This window comes from Micromys minutus (genome assembly GCF_963924665.1).
Source record: "Micromys minutus genome assembly, chromosome: 3".
In the NCBI taxonomy this organism is placed as follows: Eukaryota; Metazoa; Chordata; class Mammalia; order Rodentia; family Muridae; genus Micromys; species Micromys minutus.
This window is the reverse complement of record NC_137972.1, coordinates 13,420,491-13,444,424: the sequence shown is the minus strand read 5'-3', so window position 1 is coordinate 13,444,424 and position 23,934 is coordinate 13,420,491. Positions and strand designations below refer to the sequence as shown.

Here is a 23,934-nt window from a genome sequence, read left to right as displayed (position 1 = left end):
GGGGGAGGGCCGGGAGGGCGTCGGGCCGGGCCGGCCTGTCTGCGGAGATGGATGACAGCAAGGTAAGTCCTGGGCTGGCCGCGGCCGCCGCCTGCTTGTCGCCGCATGTAGTCTCGCCGCCCAGTCTCAGTTCAGAAGTCCACGCGAGCACTCACGAAACACCTGCCATAGATACCAGTGTGCCTCATGTCCCCTGGCACCCCGCCAGGACATCGGAGAGCATCGGGCTGCAGTTTTCTAGCAAGGGCCCTCGCCCTTGCAAAATTTTAACACCCGCGTAACTGTGTTTGCTAGGGATTCCAAAGAGTGCAAGCCCTCTTCTCTGACCTGCAGATCGAAATAAGTGCAGGAATTACGGTGCTTTTTTTTTTTTTCCTTTTGCCCTGTCTTGCCCCCTCCCAGCGCTTTCCATTTAGGAGAGATTAATTTGTGCGTCTTGTACTCTTGATAGTTTTCCCTCCCTCCCTCAGCCTCACTCACTCAATGCCCGATTCATCTCATCAGCTCGCTCCCCCAACCCTGAGCTGTTTTCCTGGGGTTGGTTGGAGTAGTGCTTAGCTCCTGTTGCAGTCAGTCCAGGCCCTGTAATCCAACCTCTAGAAACCTTTTAGAAGAACAGTAGTTTTCTCGGATTTTAATCCAACTCAAGTGTCCCATATCCAGCCTCCCCCCACCCCCAATCTCTAGCGCACTTACATTTATTTATGACTATAAAATAGCACTCATTGTGGATGTTAACTCATAGATTTGTGGTCCCATCTTCTCATGCTATTTCACATTTCATGAAGATGGGAGTGGACAGAGTTTATTAATGCCTTACGACATCTGGGAATTGGGCCTTTCATTTTAAGGATTCAAACATTTAAGTTTGTCTCCATTTGTGGACCTTAGGCTAGTCTCAGACTCTCTGAGCAGAAAATGATCTTCAGCTGTCTCCCTGTCTCTTCCACCTGGCAAGGGCTGGGATGTCCAATGGGAACCTCATGCTTGGCATACATTTTGCCAATATTTAAATTAAGTAATTTCTTCCCTATGCTTTTCAAGGTCTAACTTTTCATAATCTGCTACATTCCTTGGAAGAGCTTTTTCCTTTAGGTACCCTCCCCTTTTTTCTTCACCTAACAAAATTATTTTTGCTCTTAATTTTTTTGTTTGTTTGTTTTGAATATCCTCAGACTGGTAGGAGGAAACATCCAGTTTATCTTGGCTGGTTGTTTTATTCTTTATTAATGCTTCCCATTCATGTGGCAGGCTCTGAGAAGTGGTAGAAGAGAGAGCCCCACACTGTAATCTGCCTCCTGGACACACCTAGAAGAACCATCTGCTTATGAAATAACAAAACTCCTCCTGACAGGAAGTGGTATTTTCAAAATAGAAAGGGAGAGAGTTCTGAGAGTTTTCCAGGAAATACTTTTCCAGTCTTTACTACCTTGATCTTTCAGTGTTGATTGTAAAATGAAGTCTGCAAACTACATCCATTATCTTCCCAGCATCTCAAGGATGTTGAAAGAATGTAGCAGTCTTCTTTCTCACCTTTCCCGTACTTTTTCAACTGTATGATGTATAATTTTCATTTATATCCTTCTCCAGACCTTTGGTGTATTTAACAGCTTTCTTAAGGTCTCTAGTAGTTCCAAACAAAAGTACATAGTATTTTTGAAATACTTTATTTACCAAATGATCACATACAGTTTTGGGGTTGTTTGTAGCATAGGTAGGCTTCCCAATTTTCAATGAAGCCAAGAATGACCTCAAATTTCTGATACTCCTCCCTCCACCTCTCTAGGACTGGGATTGCAGGCTTGTGCTCCATTCTTGGTTATATGTGGGTGTAGGGATTGAACCTGGCTAGGGCTTTGTGCATACCAGACAAGCACTCTACCAACTAGTTATATCCCCCAACTCCATAGAGGTTATTTCTGAACCTAGCACATGATAGTGAGGTTAGGGGCAATATAAAACTTTATTTAGTAGTTGCCTTAGTTAGGGTTTTACTGCTATGGACAGATACCATGACCAAGGCAACTCTTATAAAGGACAACATTGAATTGGGGCTGGCTTAGAGGTTTCCTCTATTATCATCAAGGCAGGAACATGGCAGCATCCAGGCATGGTGCAGGAGGAGCTGAAAGTTCTACATCTTCATCTGAAGGTTACTAGCAGAATACTGGCTCCCAGAGCTAGGACAAGGGTATTAAAGCCCACATCCACAAGGCCACACCTCACAACATTGTCATCCAGGCCAAGCATACACTAGCTATCACTGTAGAGTGCCTTTAAAATGCTAGGTAATGGTGATTATTCAAAACAATGACATTGAGATTGCCTAGAGGTACCTAGGTTTTGTTAACTAATGTGTTCCAGATGTGCTCACCAGCCAACCCAAACATTCTGTTGCAGCTAGGAAAAGAGATAGCATATGATAGAATTTGGCTCTAGACTGAACACCTAGAAAGGAGGGCTTAGGAAAGCACCTAAGCAGCAGAATTTCCTAGAGTTTTCCTAGATCTTTAGTTAGATTAGTAAAGAAGGGGAAAACTCCCAAGTTGCTGAAGCTCTCTGAACTTCTACCTTTTAAATGAGGCTAGTCCCTTCCTTGGAGGCTTGCTCAGGCAGACATTGGGATGACACACCTAAGAGTGGTTAGTACTGAGTCTCATACGCAGTCAGTATTCAGCAAATACAGCATTGTTGCTTTACCGAGCAAAGATGACTGTGGGTTCTGATATTATTGCTTTAGTCATTGCTAAGTGACATTTGTAGCCATGTTTACACTTATACTAGACAGTGCCCCAACTATACCCCAGATGGGACAAGAGGGACATAATTGTATATAAAATAGCTTCACCTTTGTCCTTACCAGTTGAAGTGTTTAACAAAGGTCACTTTCAAAGCTCTCCTTCAAATCTTCCATCAGGAAGAAGTGTTGTTTTGAAAGCCCCTTTTTTTTTTTTTTTTGACCTGAAGTCTTGAAAGAAAATAGAGATATGTTATTTTCAATCACAGAAGGCTATTGTTTTTATTTTTAATTTTTATGTTTATTGAATGAATAAATTGAAATGTTTTAATCAGATGTGTTCTTGACCATCTGAAAGCTGGTTAAAGATCTCTATGGAGTATTGCCCAGCCCGTATAGGACACCTTCTGTGAAGGAGTTGGTAGAAGAAGCTACTGGCCACAATGCTAATATGGGTCTCTTTCCTTCTTTCTGTCCAATCTATGGTACATACTCTTGTGTAATGTGGTTTCTCACTCTCTGCTCACCTCTTTTGTGTCAGTCAAGGGTCTTCATTCTTATAGTAATTCTGAACAGGTGCTGGTAAAGAGATTTAACTTCAAAATAAAACCTTGACATTCAGACCCTGAAATTCTCTCCATTGCCCCTTAGCCATCCTCTGCCACACTGCAGCCGCCCTCCTGGAGGTCTCACATAAGCCAGCAATCTGCTCCTTTTCCTAGCATCCTCCTCCTCCTCCAGCTCTTCCCACAGCACCAAGATGGAAGGGCCAGCACATCTGAACAAGTTTCTGATAGTAGATGTTAATGTGCCTGCTTTCCTGTCCACAAACTTGTACAGGAAGTTTGTCCATGAACTTGGGTACTCCACAGTTGATTTGAAAACCAGACTCAGGTATGGTGGCACATACCTGAAACCCCAGCACTTGGGTTATAGGCAAGAATATCAGGAGATCGGGGCCATCCTCAGCTATACCTGGAAGTCAAGGCTAGCCACATAACTAAGACCCTGTTTCATTACCCCCATCACCACCACCCTGCAAAAGAAACCTAGGTGAAATATTATTTAAGATGTTTTGCTTTTTAAGGGCTTTGCAAACATTTCCTTGTTTGTTCATTAATTTATCAAGTGCTTCTTACCTCATATGTGCCTGTGGTAAGCGATAGAGATGAAAATGAGTAAGAACGTGTAGCTATTTAAAAAACTTTGACTGCTGTGTCTGAGGCAGACAACTAGAAAAGTAACTAGAGCTGAGATGAGAAATGAGGGTGATGGTCAGGCATGATGGTGACCTCACTGTCCAGGAAGTGGTCAAGATTGCTGGCAGTCCATGTGTGGTGACCCAAAGCCTTCAAACTCAGGCAGAGGCAGGTGGATCTAAGTAGCGAGCTCCAGGCCAGTCATGGCTATGTACTGAGACCCTGACAAAGAAGTTCAAGGTTATTGCCATTTTGAGGCTGGCCTGGGAACACATGAAACCCTCCTCGAATAGAAAACAAAAACAAAACAAAAACCCATACCGACCAAGAGAGTTTCAGCAGTGATAGGGCAGAAGCCAAACCATGTCCAACTGTGGAAGAAGGAGATGGCAGGGCACACACTGTCAGCATAGACCGGGGAGCCAAGTCAGGCTCTGCTAGTGTCCACACAGTGTTGTGTACAGTACTACTTAGCTCCAGGGTCAAAGAATAACTGTGTGTGGCCCCAGGGTAGACCTCAGTAGAAAGGGGAAAGTGGGCATTATCGCTGTTTTTTAGAGATGCCTGTCTGAATTTTCTTCTTAATCCTGACAGGAGAGACTAGCAGAAAGGTCAGCATCAGGAAGACATGGTTACACTCTCTTGCTTTCTGAAACTCTGGTTTAAAAAAATAAGTCCTGAGCCACACAGTAGGGAGAGACACTCTCCTGCCATTTCTTGTCTTTAAGGTGGGGAAGGACAGTGGCTAGGACACAGCTAGACTTTATCCAGTAGGCAATGTGCCACTTTGCTTTTTGCTTTGCTTGCTTGGCTTTGTGGCACCACTTCATAAAAGTGGTGCATGACAACTGGGTCTTTAGTGAGTTGTCTTTAAAATGAGCATTATAAGCCAGAGATGTAATTCTAGCACTTGAGAAGCAGAGGCATGGGAATGTTGTGAGTTCAAAGCTATTCTAGGAACAGTAAATTTAGGTCAGCTTGGGCAATCTCAAACAAAATCCCCCAGAACACTCGAGCATTTAAATGTAAATAGATGTATGAAAGATGGAAAAATAGTGTTTTATAGTATTTGGTCAAAGTGGATATTGAGTATAGAAATATATTTGTGCCTCTTCAAGCCACCTGAGGTGACCTGTGAATATAGTTCACTGTTCTCTTGACCCATAAACTTCACAAATTCATGGAATCCCAGAAGCTCAAATTTAGGGACTAGAGAGATGGTGCAACTTGTTAAAAGCACCTTAGTTCAATTTCCAACACCTCAGGGTGACTTATAACCATCTGTGACTCCAATTCCAGGGAATCCAATGCCTCTTCTGGCTTCCAAGGATATCAGCCACTTGTGTGGTACACAGACTTATATGTAGGCAAAACATCCATAAGAATAAAAAAAAAAGTAAATAAGAGACACTTTAAAAATTGAGGAGCATTTAAAAAAATTTTTTTAAAGTTTTAAGTCTTTGTGTTCGATTTCAAATCACCTGTGTAGCTCCCAGGCCATCAGAGATTAGCAAATCTGAAAGATGGTACTTTGAAGAAACGGTGTGCCATGTTGGGGTATAATAGCACAGCTGGTATTTGCACCGAGACCAACACTGAGACTGGGCATGAGGTCAGTGGCCCCAGAAGAGTGCTGATTTTTTACTGTACATAGCTAAAAGTGCAGAGAGCAATGCTGAACTTGGGAGTTTAGGTGCAGATTCTCTGAGCATGTCCAACTGAACAAAGCATCCAGGATGCATCTTTAACCCTGTCCTGCCACACAGAGATGATCCTCACTGAAAGTGAACAAGTTGTTCCAAAGCCAGAAGAGTAGGCTGAGCAGAAGAAAAGATATTCCAGAAGCAACCAAAACAACAAAAACTTCCAGCATGAGAACACACCTAACAAAAATATGGAAATACAAGTTATCTTTGTTTTTTTAAGGACTGTATCTCCCTCTTACCTGAAAACGATAGGATAGGGTGTTCATGTGAAGGGATGTGGTGTCATGAGATAGCACAGAAGACTCCTCACTCAAGGGTCGGTTCACAAACTGCTCTTTCTCCTGCACATCTGCTTTAACCAAGAAAAAGTTTATTTTCTTTTCCCAAAAGACTGAATGTGAATACTCTAAGAGTCTTTGGAAAAAGGATGAGGGTCCTTGATTTTGATAAACCCAGTAAGTTCTTAAAGAACACACAACTGTAGTGTATGCTTTCGCAGAAGTTACAGCTGTTTACTGAAGCCTGGGCTAAGACATCACCGCCATCAGGTCTTGCTTGCAGACTGGTTTCTGTCTGTCTCCCTTGGCTGAATCTTAATTCTGGGCTTTTTAAATCTCCTAATTGGAACACTTAGGATTCTCCTGGCCATCACACTCTTTCTCATATGTTTCTGGTTTTCTGTGGCACATCCTGTATTAGGGATGAGGGCTTTGTGCATGCTAACCAGGTACACTGCTAAGCAGTGTCCTCAGCCTATGTTGTTTTTCCTCCCTATCTAGCTATGGGTGACTTTGAACTCCTGAGACATGTATACTCCATAAGCTTCCATGTACCATACTGATTCTTCTCTTTCTACTCTTCCTTTTACTTTCAAAAGGCATTGCATTTGTGTAGAAGAGGATGCACACATGCCACTTCACACGTATAGAAGAAAGGTCAAAGACAAACTGTGGGAAGTTCTCTCCTTCCTCCAGGGGAGCCATGTAGTCTGCCCCTATGTTGTTTTTAGTAAAAGCTTGATTGAAAGATAATTCATGTGTTATTTATTTACTTCACATATAAATTACATGATTTGTTTTTAGTATGTGACAGTTACCACTAATTTCATTATATTTCTATCTTATGAACAAGCTAAATCATCCATACAGTGCAGTGTTATTCAGTATAAAGAAAAACATACCAAGCTATAAAAGGCTCCATGGAGTTATTTAAGGCACCAGGAGCCTTAAATGTGAATTACTGAGCAAAAGAAGTCAGTTTGAAAAGGCTGCATAATGTGTACTACTAACTGTATGACAATCTAGAAAAAGAAGAAAATTGGAAACAGACACCATCAGTGGTAGCAGGGCTTCAGAGGAGAAAGGATTAGGTGGAGCACAGAGGACCCTGAGGGAAGAAACTGCTCCGTGTGGCACTGCATTACCAGGCAGTGGTGGTGTGCTTTTGTCAGAACACACGTGGACAATAGTGTGAACGCCAAGTCTGGATTCCAGTTGCTGGCAGCAGTTCAGCACTAGCTCACCCATGGTAGCCAGTGTCATAGCATGGTATTGAATGATGCTGTGAATGCCTTTGCCACCCTTGTAGTTGGGTTGTCTTTTCATTATTGACTTTGGAGAGTTCTTCAGTATGCTGGGTTACAAGTCCTTTACCTTAAATGTGATATGAATGTTCTCAACTATGATGTGCACTGCCTTCTTACCTTGATAATGTCTTTAAAGCAACAAAGGTTTTTTCTTTTTTAAGAAAGCATATTTTAAAGATTTATTTTATGTATAGGAGTCCACGGTAGCTGTCTCCAGACACACCAGAAGAAGGCATCAGATCCCATTACAGATGGCTGTGAGCCACCATGTGATTACTGGGAATTAAACTCAGGACCTTTAGAAGAGCAGTCAGTGCTCTTAAACACTGGGCCATCTCTCCATCCCAAGCACAGAGTTTTTAATGAAGTTCAGAGAGTAGCTTTTTGGCTGCTTGTGAGACCAGAAGAGGATGTTGGAGTCCATGGAACTAGAGGGCTCACCTGAGTCCTCTGGAAGAGCCACTGTGCCCATCTTCAACCCTAGAATTGTTTTTATTTTTATTTTTTACTTTCCTCGATAGTGAACAGAATAGAAATACAATGGCTCTTTGTGTGTAAGTCTTGTGTTCTGCAACTTTTTTGTACTTGTTCATTTGCTCTAATAATTTTTGTGTGGATTCTTTTGAATTTTCAAAATACAAGATCATGTTATCTACAAAGACAATTTGGCGTTTTCGTTCTCTATCTAAACTGCCTTCGATTTCTTTTTTTCTTCCTGTTGACTCAGAATGGTAAGAGAACCATGATCCTTGTCTCGCTTCTAATCTTTGGCAGAAAGCATTCAGTCTTTCCTCACCAACTGTGATGATAGTTGTGGGTTCTCTATAGATGATCTTTATCAGGTTGAGAAAGTTCCCCTGTATTTTTTGCTATATAATTTTATCAGGTGAAGGCCTTAGAGTTAAGAGGTGGCAGCTGCTGGATGATGTTTTTCTGGCCTAATTGCAATCGATTGGAGAGCTCTTCTGAGACTTGAGTTACAAGTGGGAGTTCAGATCAGTGAGGCTCCCATGGAGGTACTGGACACTTTAGAAGGAGAGAATGAATTTATCAAGATAAAAAAATAGGAGCTTTCAAGGAGTCAAAGGAAACGAAAAGCCTAGCACTAGGGTCCCTACCAGACCCAAGGACTGCTCCAGTGATGGCCCTAAAGCTTGAGATGCATCAGGCACAGAGAAAAGAGGACTGGCAGGGATAACCAAAGAGTCTCAGCACTTCAGGTACGAGCAGCAACACCAGGTCTCCATCCAGTTCAACATGGGTTCAGAAAGCTCCAGTACAACCCACAGCTACTCTAACTCCTGAGACCTTCTTAGTGCCTGCATCCTGCTCTGAATCCAAGCCACCTGAAAGAGAACAAGGCTAAACCCACAAAAGTATACACTGGGAGGCTCAACATGAATGTGACCAAGGCTCACACCAAGGAGCTTTATTCCACCTTGGGGAAATCAAATGATTGACATGTCTATAGAAAGGATGCATCCTCTTTCCAAAGGCTGCACATGTAGAATTTGAGAATCCTGGTGAAGCTGAGGAGATGCTGAAACACAGATGGGGGCCAGAGTGATAGCCAGGGGATCACTGCTACTGCTGTTTGTCTCCTTGGCCTTGGCAATTCAACCCTAGAGGAGAAGGCTGTCACTGCCTTCTGTGTGGTACAGATCACCTTCATGAATGAAGAGAACGTTCTAGGCTCAGATGCCCTATGTTCTTGGCACCATCATCACAGGAGCTGATAGTAAGCAGAGTTATTAAAGCCTCTCCTCCCATCTGTCCATCACTTAGGTTGTTCTCAGCTCAGTTCCATCACTTCTCTAACCACACACTTGGTTGGAAGGGCCTTCCCCTGAGCAGGCTTGGAGACATACTGGATGCGTGTGCTTTTATTGTATAATATGCACCATACCAAAAAAACTTTTAACTTTTTAGTATTTTGGATAAGGCTGTGTTTGAACTTTATGTAAAGGAAGTGGATAAGCCTATAATTAAAATGAAAACCGAATCTTGAAAAAGGAAAAAACCCTTGAGTATATGAACGTAGAATTTGGATGGGGTTCTTTGAAGTTGTATCCCTTGTATGCTCCCCCTCTCCCTCTTCCCCCTCTTCTGTTGATATGATGTTTTATAAAAGATCTCCAGATATTAAAGTAGTCTTTATTCCAAGGATAAATTCCTCTTGGTCATGGTATAGAGAGTCCTTTTTATATTTTCCTGAATTTGGTCTTATGGACTTCATTCATTCATCTTTTGTTTTGTTATTGTTTGTGTTGGGGATTTGTGTTTGTGTCAGTGTGCATGTGTTTGCAGCTGTGCTTGTAACAATCCTGTTACTCTCCATATAGTTCTGTGAGGCAGTTTCACTCTCTGACTCTGGAGATTTCTCTCTAGCCTGGAGCTTGTATTTTCTCAGTTGGGCTAAAAGCCAGCAAGATCCAGTGATTTTCCTGTCATGTGAGCCCAACTTGACCTCATACTCAATATGTAGTTAAGGGTGGCCTTGAACTTCTAATTCTCCTGCCTGTATTTCCCAAATGTTAGGATTGCAAACTTGTGTCAGCATATGTTGAGAGTTGAATCCAGGCTTCAGTTAAGTAAGCACTCTACCAGCTGAGCTACATTCTCAGCCTAATTTTCTTGTTTTTGAGACAGAGTCTTACTATGTAACCCAGCCTGGCCTTGAACATGTGATCCTTCTGTCTCTGCTTCCTGTGTTCTAGAATTACATCCTGGTTCCTTTTGGTGTTAGCCACGTTGGAATTGAGAAATGTTCTTTCCTCTTAGGTTTCTTGACAGAGTTTGTGAAGGGTTAGTGTGAATCACTTCATTTTGGTTTTTGAGGCAGAGTCTCATGTAATCTGAACGGGCCTTAACTCTGGCCTTGAATAATAAATACTTCCTGAGTGCTTGGGTTATAGACATGGGCCACTATGCCCAGCCTAAGTGTTGGTTCTTTAAATGGTGGTATAATTTACTGGTGACACCTCCTGAAGCTGGCTTCTTTCTGATGGGGTTTTTATAACTAATTTGAACTACTTGTTATAGGTCTGAGACACACTTTGTTCTTGAACGTGCTTTGCTGCCTTGCTGTGAGCTCCTTTTCCATGTTCACTGCTGTCTCGTTTAGCTTTGGCTCCTCTTTTCTAGCTTCTGAAAATGGGAAGTTAGGTTACTGATTTTTTTTAAAGAATTATTTATTTTATTTATATGAGTACACTGTAGCTAGATGGTTGTGAGACACCATGTGGTTGCTGGGAATTGTACTCAGGACCTCTGGAAGAGCAGTCAGTGCTCTTAACCGCTGAGCCATCTCTCCAGCCCCCGGGTTATTGATTTTAAGGCTTTCTTTTTAATGTTTATGCGTGGAATATCCTCTTAGCAGCAGTCAGTTTTATCACATAAAATTTGGTATTCCATTTAATTTTCATTCATCTTAAAGTTTTTAAAAAATTTTTATAACCACAATATAATCTGTTTTTCAAAATAGTTTTCTAATTTCCTAGGCTTCTTGGTTATTTAGAAACATCTTGCCAGGTGCTGGTGGCACAATACTTTAATCCCAACTCTTGGGAGGCAAGCTATATGGATCTCTATGAGTTAAAGGTCAGCCTGGGTATATTCTGAATATACAGTAATAGATATTTAGCATGGGGGTGGGTATTGGGTTTTGGTTTTTTGAGACCCAGTTTCTCTGCATAGTCCTGTCTTGGAACTTATTCTATAGACCAGGTTGGCCTTGAACTCACAGATCTACCTGCCCCTGTCTCCCTGGTGCACCACCACCCAGCTGAAGGAAAAGATGACTTAACCATAGTTAACAGACTCAGATCTGTAGATCCCAGCAGGAGGGTCACTTCATGTTTGAGTCTGGTTTATATAGCCGTCGTGACTAGACAGAAGGAGAAACTTAGTCAATGTTAATACTTTTTTAAATTATGTGTTTGAGGAGGTGCACATATGTGGAGGTGCATGTGTTGGGAGTAGACATGGGGGATACAGGGTGTACATGTGTGTGTACGCTTCCACAAAAGCAGAACTCCCTAGAGCTGGAGTTATTAATGATTGTGAGCTGCCTGAAGTGGGTGCTGGAAGCCAAATTCAGGTTCTGTGCAAGACCAGTAGATGCTTTTAACATCTCTCCTGCCCCTCCCCAGTTACACAAATAGTTAATGAAATGCATAGAGTTCAAGTGTTAAAGCAACTGATATACTAACCTATGTTTGTGTAACACTTTGGTTTTGCAAACTTCTGTGAGTATTATACAGCTTGAGGTCATGTACCACAGTCCTCTGATACTAACAGCCCCAGAACACTGATGTACTTAGTTACATGCCTGTGGCTGCTACACAGAGCAGACACTTTGGCCTATTGCAGAAGCGGTTAAACTGGACCAGTAGTGGCCATATGGCATTAACCTGATTGTATTGATAGCATAAAGGGCAGAACCTCCCAATTTATTTACTGTCTTTCAACTTTAAGAAAGGAATCCCTGGAAGTTGGAAAGACACTCAGCAGTTAAGAGCACTGGCTGCTCTTTCAGAGGACCCAGGTTTCGTTCTCAGCAACCACAATTGCCGTTAACTCTAGTTCCAAAGGGACCCAATGCCCTTTTCTAGTCTTCACAAGCATTGGGCACACGCGTGCTGTGCAGCTATCCTGGATTAACTAGCATCAGAATATAAGGCAATGTGTAAAGCACTGTGTGATTGCTGATTCCCTGCTCTGTCACGTGGATTGCATTTTCTTTCTTTTTAATAATTGTTATTGTGGTATGTGTGAGAAAAGGGAGATCAAGAGAGCATACTTCTTTATAGGACATGCATATGGAGGTCAGATGTCAGCTTTTCAGGAGTTGATTTTCTTCTTCCGTCCCACCGTACATCTAGGAATTGAATTCAGGTCATCACGCTTATGCAACAAGCACCTTTACTCCTGTCATCTCACCAGGCACCCTCCTTCCTCCTTCCTACTTCCTCATTCCTTCTTCCTTCCTTTTTCCTTCCTTCCTCCTTCCTTCCTTTCTTCCTTCCTTCTTCCTTCCTTCCTTTCTTCCTTCCTTCTTCCTTCCTTCCTTCCTTCCTCCTTCCTCCTTCCTTCTTCCTTCCTTCCTCCTTCCTTCCTTTCTCCTTCCCTCCCTCCCTCCCTCCCTTTCTCTTTCATTCCTTTAGAAATAAGGTCTCACTAAGGGAGGTTTCCAGAGAAGATGAGCATCATTCAGTTTTGTTAAGTAAACAGATGGGCAGTCTAATTGGGGAAATATTTAAAGATCTCTGAAGTAGTAAGGCAATGTTAGGGTTGTAAAAACTGGATCCAACAGGACTTCCCCAAGAAAGGTGTAAAGGCATTGCTGGAGTAAGTGTGCCCAGCACAGTGACTAGGTTTCACAACTAACCTGTGAGGAAATTTACATTTCTTTGCCAGCAGAGAGCATCAGATCCCCTGGAACTGGAATTACAGATGTTTGTAAACAACCATCTGGATGCTGACGGTCAGACCTAGATCCCACACAAGAGAACAACAAATGCTCTTAACCTCTGAACTATTTCTCTAGCCCAGGAATTTGAATTATTTTACTTAATTTTAATATAGTTTTCTCAAGGCAGTAAACATTATTTGTAGGGGCTACCAAGATGGCTCAGTGGTTAAGAGTAGGCACTGCTCTTGCACAGGAAACTAGTTCAAATCCCAGCATTTGCTTTTTGCTTCAGAAAGTTCCCAGCAGCTCGACTTGACTCACCCTGTAGGGGATCCTTAGGTAATTACTCTCACATGCACAAAAGTACACACATACAATAGTTATAACATAATTCTAAAAACTATCCATATTTATATGGATTATAGAATTTACTGCTAAACTATTTAAACTTTATTGCTACTACTGTTGTTGAAGAATTAATAAAAGCTTGTCTAATCTCACATTTATGGTATTAAAAGTATGAAAAGAATGAGGACTCAGAAGGATGTGATACAGGATTGTGCTTTTAGGCTGAGTAGGCTTCGCTTCCTTGTTTATAAATGTTCTCTTTGCCAATAGGCAACCATAGATGTCTTCCATAAAGAAAACTAAAAAGGGGGCTGGAGAGATGGCTCAGAGGTTAAGAGCACTGACTGTTCTTCCAAAGGTCCTCAGTTCAATTCCCAGCAACCATATGGTGGCTCACAACCATCTGTAATGGGATCTAATGTCCTCTTCTGGTGTGTCTTAAAAAAGAAAGAAAACTAAAAGGAAAATGTTGTTTCTTCTCTCTTGCCAAAGGTGGTTGGAGGAAAAGTGAAGAAACCTGGTAAAAGAGGGCGGAAGCCCGCCAAAATTGACTTGAAAGCAAAACTCGAGCGAAGCCGGCAGAGTGCAAGAGAATGCCGGGCCAGGAAAAAGCTGAGATACCAGTACTTGGAGGAGTTGGTATCCAGTCGGGAAAGAGCTATATGTGCACTCCGAGAGGAACTGGAAATGGTAAAGTCTTTGACCAGCAGGAAAAGCATCCGTCCTAACTTGGGGGCCATGAGGAGCACAGCACAGCAGGAGCTGCATGGGCCCTTAGCCGTCCAGTTGGCACACACTGGAAAGAATGGGAACCCTTTTTACCACATTGTAGGCTTTTTATTGGTTTTGGGCTTTGAGTTAGGGCTTCTCTGTGCAGCCTTGACTGTCCTAGAATTTGCTCTTTACACCAGGCTGGCCTCAAACTCACAGAGGTCTGCCTGCCTCTGCCTCCCTAGTGCTAGAATTAAAGGTGTGCACCACCACCACCGGGTGGGTCCAGAGAATACTGGTGGGAACATTATGGAATCTGTATGATAGAAAAAAAATGGTGACTGGAGAGATGACTCAATGATTAAGAGCATTGGCTGCTCTTTGAGAGGTTCTGAGTACAATTTCCAGCAACCACATGGTGGCTCATGCTGGGATCCCACGCCTTCTTCTGGTGTGCAGGTGCACATGCACACAAAGCACTCATATATTACATAAACAAACCTTTTAAAAATAGCTATAGTTCTCCCAGAAGTTAAACAAAAAACAAAACAAACAAAAACTTTCTTTCCATCTCCCAAACCCACCAGTGGCTGGAGAGAACCAGTGCCTGCAGGTTTTCCTGTAACCCCCACATGCATGCCCATGGCACTGTAGTTAGTGTAACGAGAATTTACAGAGGATGAGGAGGTAGCTGAGTGGTGGACTGCCTCTCTAGCATGCACGAGGTTCTGAGTTTGATGCTAGCACCTCATGAACAGGTGATGACTCGTCTTGTGATCAGCACTCAGGAGATGGAGGCAGGAAGATGAGAAATTCAGGGTCATTTCAGCTGCACAGTGCGTTGGAAGCCAATGTAGGATATATGAGACCCTGTCTTAACCCACCCCCCAATAGATAAAAAGGTGCAATAGCAGATTGTTTAGACATAAGTTATGCTGTATTCATATGTGAGACTGTGTGTGACCAGGGTGGAGGAATCACAGTGCAGCCAGGTTTGGGGAAGCACTTAGAAGGCTGAGCAAGATCACTAGTACCTGGGTTATGTAGGACCTGTCCCCCAAAATCACAGTGCACGTCCACATTTACTGATATAGAAAGATGTTCACAATGTATTGCTAAGTGGAAAAACCTGCATAACTCACAGTTCTGTGTGGGAGGCTGCCATTTGCCTTTCCATGTGTTTACTTGTCATGTTTCCTTCAGAGTTCATAGGGATTGTAGAAATGTAAGAGTAGATAACACATTAAAACCTTGTCACTATGCACCCAGGGAAGAGGTGACATGTGGGAAAAGAGGTGGTACTATCATGACTGTTGCAAAGCTGGCTCTTCAGAAAGTAATAAAGCTGACCATGGTGGTGCATGCCTAGAATCCTTACACTTGGGGGATGGAGGCAGGAGGATCAGGAGTTCAAAGCCATCCTCTGGACTCTATGAAGCCACATCTAAAAGTAAGACACAAAGCCTGCAGGGCTGAGGAGATGACTGAGCAGAGTGCCTTGAGATCAGACCTCAGGCCCTGCGTAGCTGGATGTGTGGTAGTGCACATCTGTCATCCCAGTGCTCCTTGGCAAGACAGAGGCGGAATCAGCTGTCTCCAGAAGCTCATGGGCCCCTAGCTTAGCATCTGCAGCACCTAAGTGAGTGCCACAGCAGTGGGCTGCAGACAAACCTCAGGAGAGCTCTTGGGTCTGTGATTGCTTTCCACATGTGCTGCCTGAACTGTGACTTAGCACTTTACCTGAGTGTATTGAATATTTCAGTACAAGCAATGGTGCATGGCAATGGACCAAGGGAAAATCCCTTCTGAAATAAGGGCCCTACTCACTGGCGAGGAGCAGAACAAGTCTCAGCAGAACTCAAGCAGGCATCCCAAAGCTGGGAAGACAGACGCGAACACCAGTCTGTGTGAGTACTGTCTATGGCAGCGTTCCTGTTCCGCAAGCACCCCAGGGTAGACTGTATGTTGACCGCGCAGCAGTGTGGCTTAAAATAAAGTACTAATGTCATCTGTAAAACGCTAATCAGCAAATGTTTTGTCAGAGGACCCTAAATCCTGCAGTGAAAGCCAGCTGAGGCCCAGGCATGGTGACGTACGCCTGCTTTGCCATCACTAGGGAGACACCATAGAAAGGCTCCGTCAAAAGACCGAATAATCCAGACAGCTGATAATTTGAAGTGCTCCTCAGAGTATTGTTAAAGCTACTCTCTTTTACTTGTTTTTACTCAGAGTTTACAAGGCAAATTAACATTGAGCTTACACATTTACTCCAGTAGTAATGCTAAAGAACCATGTTCTTAGTGGCTGTAGCTTAGCAATAGGCTGTGTGTTAAAGGTTAGTATATTCTAAGCCAGTGGTTCCCAAACTACTTAATGCTGTGACCCTATAATACATTTCCTCATGTTGTGGTGACCCCCAGCCATAAAATTATTTTTGTTGCTACTTTATAATTTTGATTTTGCTGCTGTTATGAACCATAAACTAGGCAATGGTGGCACATGCCTTTAATCCCAGCATTTCGGAGGCAGAAGTAGGTGGATCTCTGGGTTCTAGGCCAGCCTGGTCTATAGCGTGAGGCCAGGACAGCCAGGGCTACACAGAGAAACCCTGTCTCCAAAAACAAACAAACAAACACCAAACCAAAAGATCAACCATAATGTAAATATTTCTGGAGATTGAGGTTGTCAAAGGGTCGAAACCCACAGGTTGAGAACCACTGCTGTAGACCTTGCACTGAATCCAGGATAAAACAAAACGAGGGAAAGGAGAGGAGAGAGGCAGAGCGGCAGGGAGAGTTCTCAGTGCCTCCGAGTCAGTCCCGAGCCCAGTGTCACAAGTCTAGGCTTTTCTACAGTCTGTTGTAACTGAGGATGTTTTTCCTCTTTTGCAGTGGTGGGGAATTGAACCTGTGGCTTCAGACATGCTGGGTAAGTTCTCTATATTCCCAGACCAGGGTTGCTTTTATTTTTGTTGAGGTAAAACTCATGTAACATGAAATAAAAAACTTCAAAAAATCAACCATGTTAAAATGACAATGCAGAGCCATTTGGTATATTCAGTGCACTCAACTATCATCTCTAACTACAGATATGTGGCCACCCTCGGAGCCCCTGACTATAAAACACTCAGGCCATTGTCCTTCCTCATCAGCCCTTTGCAGCCACTGATCTGAGGTCCCAGTGGAATGATCCACTGTAGATATGTTGTAAAAACGGAATCATTTACTTACCTTCTGCATCTGACTTCTTTAACCTAGCCTAACCTTTTCGTATTCTACATGGATCACAACGTCATTCCTTCTTATGGCCCCTTTTTTTTTATAGAAGCACCCACCACAGTTGTTTACCCACCATAGCCCGATAGCGTCTGTTCCCACCTGTTAGCATTTGATCTATTGTCAACATTGTTGCAATAAAAATGTGTACAAGTGTTTGTGGGCTTGACATTTTGGGAGTTGGGGTGCACTTGAGTTCAGTGCATATCTGATAATAACCTGAATCCTGATCCTCCTGCCTTCAGTCCCAAGTGCTGGGACTGCAGCTACAGGTGTGTGCCTCCACAGCTTGCTCGGCTCATGTGGCTGCTGAGAATCGAACTCAGGACCTCTGGAAGAGGCCATCTCTTCCATCTCTTGGAGCCATCTCTCCAGCCCTTGGCAATGTTTCAATTAGGGTTTTGTTCTGTGCTGAGGCTGCTTTGTGTTATCTTATTTGTGTATTTGTGGCAGGGTCTCACTGTAGATCAAGCGGGCTGGAACTCAGTGACCCTCCTCCTCCGCCTCCTGTGAGCTAGGATCTGTACGAGTCTGCATGCCCCTGCTCTGGCTCTGCTCCGTGCTGTGCTTTACAGGCGTCTGTCCTTTTCAATCAGCAGTCTTCGAACTTTGTTGGTCATGTCCTTGGAGACACAGATCCCACTTTTCTGAAATCCATTGAGCTTCATTTATCTTCTGTTCGTCTTTTGGCATCACATTAAAAGGCTGTGTTCTCAGCTCGAGGCCTGTGAAAGTTTACCATTTAGGAATCCACGGAGCCTTCCTGCGAGTGTGGCCCACAGTGTGCTCAGTTCCTTTATGATATGACGCAGTGGATCATAGCCTAATGTCCTGCACAGCTTAGCTGACTGAAGACACTGAAGATTTTAGAATGTTCAGATTCATGTGTGTAATCTGCCACCCAGGAGGTTGAGGATGAAAATGTCAGGAATTTTATTCTTTGCTCCTGTTATCTGGGAAGACTTGAACTAGTTTAAGTAAATATTGCTAGACTGGGTACACAATGAGGTGGAAGCAAGAGGGTCAGAAGTTCAAGATCATCCTTAACTAATTACTGAGTTTGAGGCCAGCTTGGGCTACATGAGACCCTATCTCAAAAAGTTATGAAGTTAAGGGAACTGGGTTTTTGATAACTTTTAGTAAATAACATTGGACCTTTATCTAAATTAATCTGGTGAAAATAACCAAACTAACTATCTTTCTATATATTTGTTACTTTTGAAAGTCTCAGTAGCTAAAAATGGTGACTCACACTTGCCATCTGAATGCTCAAGAGGCTGAGACAAAAAGTTTCCCATGATTTCAAAGTCAGCCTAGGTGACCCTCTTAGTTTCTTTGCCTGTTGCTGTGACAAAATACCCTGACAGAAGCAACTGGAGAAGAGGTTATTTTAGCTTTGAAGAACTTATGATGAGAAAGTCACAGGGTCAGGAGCCTGAGGCAGATGATGACATTACATCCCCAGGAAGAAGCAGAGTGAGGAATGGACAGAGTGGCTGCTCAGCTCCCTTGCCTCAGAAATGGTGCCACCCAGAGTGGGTCTTCACACATCAGTTAGTGGAACAAAGTTTTCCCCACAAGCCTTCTCCCAGGTGATTTTCGATTCTGTCAGAAGAACCATTGTAGCTACACCATTCCAAGCCATTCTGTGATACAGTAAGATCTTAGGTCATAACAATGCAAACAGCAACAACACAAAGCCTTTCTGTATTTATTAACCTGAAGAAAAAATAATGGATTTTAGCTAGGTGTGGTGGTGCACACCTGTAATTCAAGGTCATCCTATGGTACAAGGAGTGTTTGAGAAACACTACACATCAAACCATCTCAAAAAACTAGAAACCATTTATGATGGGCTGGCGAGATAGTTCAGTGAGTAAATGCCTTCTACAAAAGCACAAGGACCAGGCTCATAAAGCAGGTACAGGAGTGTGCTCTGTGTCCCAGCATGGCTGTGGCCGCTGGGAAGTGGAGGCAGGAGAGTCAAAACCAACCAAGAGACCTTATGTAAACATGGCGGAAGGTAAAGACTGGACTTGAGGTTGTCTGCTGACCTCCACCTGTGTACCATGATATACAAATGCCTGCACACATACACAGGTAGACCATAGATATGAATGAAGAAACAAATACACTAATTCATGAATTTTAGAGTGGATTAACCAAACCTCATTGACCGAAAACATTCTTATGTTGTTGCATTTGCTTTCTGTCCAGGGTGAAGATCATATAAAATGCAGTCAGTGATCAAAGCCAATGGTCTAATGTCTATGGAGGACGAATGGGCAGGACTTTGCTTCTTGGCTCCATTTTCCGCTTACTGCTCAGTAAGCATCTCTGTAAACCCAAAGTTTCTACCAAAATGTGTGATGATACGTCACGAAGGTCCTTGTGCAACACTTAGGTTTGCCAACCTTCGGATCCGCTCTGTGTTGCTCTCCACGTCGGTTGACAAGTTATGGTGCCTGAGATGGGCGGGGGTGGAGGAAGTGGATGGAAGCGCACGTTTGCACCTTAGCCCTATGGCTTTCATGGTTAATTTGTTTGTCCTGTAACTGGTGGGTTTGTGTGTGTGTGTGTTGTCTGGTTGTCACTTTTCATGTTTTTAATCACCCTACAAAAGACACCAAATAGGCTGTTTGTCTCCTGTGGTTATCAGCCTTTATGGACCCAATATTACTGCTTTATATTTCCTAGAGCAATGTGTGATTGTCTGTGAGCCATTCCAGCATAAGCTGTGAGTACGTATTAACAGATATATGCACTTCTATTTTTATAACCCATAGTGATATGCCTGTTTTAAAGAATGTACATAACAAAACCCAACAAGGAAACTCCCGACAGCCTCTTTTTGCTGTTTCCTCTGACTGTATTTATGAAAACTGGCTAGGGCCAAATCCATGCTTGGAGAATAATTAGCCACATTTTATTTTTAAGTGAAAAGTAACCTTTCCATAGAATTCATTACCTTAACCTGCAGATGTGTGTGACATGGTCTCTGCTGAATGTCCACATGTACACATTTGTTTGTGCACTCAGCTGAGGCATGGGATTTCCTGAAGGATCCAGAATGAACGTAGCTGCTGAAACTGGGTACCTGCCTTCCTGTGTAGAGCACAGGCTGCCCTGCTGGGGACGTTGTGGCTGTTGCTGTTGGCAGAATACTCAGTTCTTCCCTGACACGAGTGTCCTTATGAATGTGTTCTGAGCCAGAGAGAAGCCCACTGTGTGCTTGCACCTGCTTTTAGCCTGTGCCCCCACTGTGGCTGGGCATCCTGAGCTGTGCCCTGCACTGCAGCCTGGGGCCTGGCGGGTATGTGGAATGGCATGTGGCTCTGTATGGTTCCCGTTACATCTGTGTTGTTTACATGATGTGGAGTGGTGCCTGAGGGGCAGAGCTCACAGTAGGATAGAGAAGGGATTTCTACTTCACGCTTCCCTCACTAGCTCAGTCAGACGTGTTCTCTGTTGCTGCTAATTACAGCTGTTCCTCCCTCTGATGAAGCAGGAACCTGACTTCCAGAAAGAGAAGTATTTGTTACAGACTGGCAGTTGAAGAGGAGGTATCATAGTCCAGGCATGTCCAACCTTTTGACGTTGTGACTTGAAGCCTGAGAATTGAATGTTTTAAGTGAGTTTACAGTTTTGTGTTGGGCCACATTCCTAGCTATTCTGAGTGAGGCATGTGCAGCCTGCAAGCTGTGGTTCAGACATACCTGGAAGGTTGTCTGTGAGGTGGAGCATGAGGTGGACTGTGTATCTTGTGATCTCTTGACAGGCATTTGAACAGATGCCTCCCTTAGCTTCAAACTCAGATTTCCATGCTAGGTATGTGTGACCGCCGACAGAGCACTTGCCCAGCCGCCTGGGGTTCTCTGTGTTTTAGAGAAATGGGCGTTAAGGGTATTTAATGTCTTAGGACCATAAATGGAGACAAAGGATTGCTGATATTCAGGCCCTTCAGATTTAAGTGTTTAACTGTAGTGTCCAACTGTAGTGGCTGTGTTTCTGCTAGCTTGTCTGTTCAGTCATAGACTTTTACTTTGCAGAACAGCCCATGACTTTATGTTCCTTTGTTACCTTTTGAATTCTCCAGGAAAAAAAAATTGTTTTCAAAGCAAACATTCCAGGATGAATGTGGCTCCTCAGTGGAATGTCTGCATTGTGCTTGAAGATGTGCAGGGTGGACTTGTAGTTGCAGGGTCATCCCCAGGTTGTAATTATAACTTCTGGGTCATCCCCAAGTAGAAGAGATAGACTTTGGGGTGAATGTTGGTTACACTTTGAGTTTACTCTTGGGCCTGTATCTCTTTAGTGTTTTGGAGGTATCAAACCAAGATAATGGCCCTCAGCATTTGAAGGGGACATGCTGATTGCTCTGGGTACTGTGCAGGAAGAGGCCAGATGCCTCCTCAACAGAGCCTGACTCCTTTCTCTTGATTTCCGAGGTTAAGGAGAAAATATACTTGCACACTCACACCCACCCAATGCTGCACTTCGCATCCACTTCCCACACACTGGAGCAACTGGTGCAATATGGAGTTGATCTGCTCAGTTCAACTTTTAGGCTGTAGGTGAAGTTCCTAATTTGTTTTCTGTCCTTATCTAAAATATTCCTGTGATGCCCAAATCAGAACTTTAGTGTGGCAGTCCCTGACACTGTCTGCCTTGCAGACAGCGCTGAGCATCCCCATCTGTAATTTTATCATCTTTGACCTGCAATGGGTCTGCTTTGGCTGGTGATAGAAAACACAGATTTAAGCTGGTTTTTAGTTAAAGGCAGGTAAAATCAACAAAAATAAATACTATATTTCATAGAAATCAGCTGCATGTTGTTACAAATATTAAAATACATATTTTGTTTTTTAAGAGATAAGAGACGATTAAACCACATGGTATTTTGGGGCAAATGAAGGATTTTTTTCCTTAGAAAAGCATTGTACAATTATATTTTTATGAAAAATAAAGTATCTTCACCAAAATCATGTCAACTTGCCTGTTTCACAAGACTGAAATAACTGCACACCTACAGCCGCTAAGGCGTGATGACCTGAGTCCGGTCCTACACAGCAGGAGGGGGAGAACCGGCTTTGGTGGGCTTCCTCTGCGTCCATGCTCAAGTGTGCGGAAGACCCAGGTCAGGTTCCCAGCACCCAGATAGCTACAGTTCCAGGAGATCCCGTGAGCTCCTGCACGTGGGTGGTGTATAGTCATGCACTAAGGCAAGCACACATACACATTCTTTTATTTAAATGTATTAGGCAGCTCCTTAGTCCATTTTCTGAGTCACAGGGGTATGAACACCTGCTTGTTAAATAGCACAGGATTGGCCTGGCCAGTGGCTCAGCAGGTAAAGGCACTTGCCACCACACTTGACAGCCTGAGTTGATCCCTAGATCCTACACATGCAGTGGAAGGGAGAGCCCCATCCCCCAAGCTGTCTTTTGACCACAAACCCATAGACAAACTAAATCTGAAAAAAAAAAAAATATTCACAGTATGTAAGGATTTAAGTTATCAAAACAGACGTGTTTAATGAGCTCATATCAAAATATAGTGTTATGATATTCCCAGGCTGTTTTCTGTATCGCTGTACTTCTTCTTTGAATTGGTGTAATTGGAGGCTCTTTGTGGCAATAATAGCCTTCAATTAATTAGGTTCATTTTTAAAACCACTTTACTTATTTACTATCCATTTTACTTAATTACAAGTGGTCATTAATCTGGGTCTGGACTGTCATGTAAAGTTACGCTGATTGTGCTCTGCACAAAGACACAGCTAAAGTGGCTGATGGGTCTGATCGAATCCCCCCTTAATAAGCCCTTATGGAAGAAAACCACCTGCCCTCTGCTCACTGAACCATGCCTGCGGCCTAGGTCTGCCTAGAATTTACTCAGTCAGCACACCTTCTTAAATTCCTCAACTCACCAGGGGTGCCCTTTTGAAAATTATGCAAAATAATGGCATTTTATGGCTGGCTTTAACCCAATTAAATGTGTCTGCCTCTTCTCCCTGTTCAGTGACATCAGTCTGGAAGTTATTCAGCAATGGTATCGGTGTGTGCACTATGGATATATCTATCAGTGACTGTAAACAGCACGAAGCTGTCCAGAAATTCAGATTATGTCACAGGATAGAGTGTAGCTACGATTCAGAAACTGTTGCAGCCCCATCCCACTCTAAGAACCACAAGGCAGATCAGCTGTGTTTCTTTTTCTTTTCTATATTTAAACAGCGTCTCACCATGCAGCCCTGGCTGGCCTGGAACTCAGATTTCAGCTGAATTATTCTTAATCCTGAGTCACCACAAACTCAGTCCACTTCTGTGCTTGTTGCAGGGTCCCAAACACTGCAGGGCTGGGCTGGGGTGGGTTGGAGTTAGGAGGCGAGCTCTGCCAGACATACCATTCTGTTGGATAAAGATCTGAATGGGAAAAACCCAGTCCAGTCTTGTTTCCCTCAGCAACCCCTCCCTGGCAAGCACTTTTAAGACCCTGGGACCACTGACTCTGAAGTGAGTCTGAAGGCCAAAGTCAAATAGAGCACAGACCACCCAAGTCCATACTCAGAGCACCCCTGCTGGGGCTACCAGAGAGAATACAAGGTCTGTGGCAACAGGAAATGACCCTCATTAAACTTGTCCGGCCCCTTTTAGCTGAAGGCAGAAGGTTCATTCTCAGCAACATCACAAATTTGGGGCCAACCAGGGCTATAGGAGATGCCAACTCAAAAAACAAAATACACGTGGCTGAAGATGGCTCAGCGGTTAAGAACACTGACTATTCTTCCAGAGGTCCTGAGTTCAATTCCCAGCAACTGCATGGTAGCTCACAACCATCTGTAATGGGATCTGATGTTCTTTTCTGGTGTGTCTGAGGACCGCTACAGTGCACTCACATACATTAAATAAATTAATTAAAAAAATACAAACAGTTTTGGGGCAGACAGAACTGTAGGGA

The 23,934-nt window shown here is 43.4% G+C and overlaps 1 protein-coding gene across 1 annotated transcript; it reads left to right on the top strand.

Moving 5' to 3' along the window:
* CREBL2 (cAMP responsive element binding protein like 2) lies at nucleotides 1-21,911 on the top strand. The gene is made up of 5 exons (XM_080914588.1): nucleotides 1-62; nucleotides 13,481-13,678; nucleotides 15,462-15,606; nucleotides 16,591-16,627; nucleotides 19,192-21,911. Exons 1-4 carry the CDS (start codon nucleotides 48-50, stop codon nucleotides 16,602-16,604), a joined length of 372 nt encoding a protein of 123 aa, XP_080770714.1. The 5' UTR covers nucleotides 1-47; the 3' UTR covers nucleotides 16,605-16,627; nucleotides 19,192-21,911.
* The last annotated feature ends 2,023 nt before the right edge of the window (nucleotides 21,912-23,934 follow it).

What these genes read in the sequence shown, in the direction of transcription:
- CREBL2 (XM_080914588.1), top strand. An exon ending in TCCGAGAGGAACTGGAAATG is followed by an intron (nt 13,679 to 15,461) that starts GTAAAGTCTTTG and finishes TGAATATTTCAG; the next exon opens with TACAAGCAATGGTGCATGGC.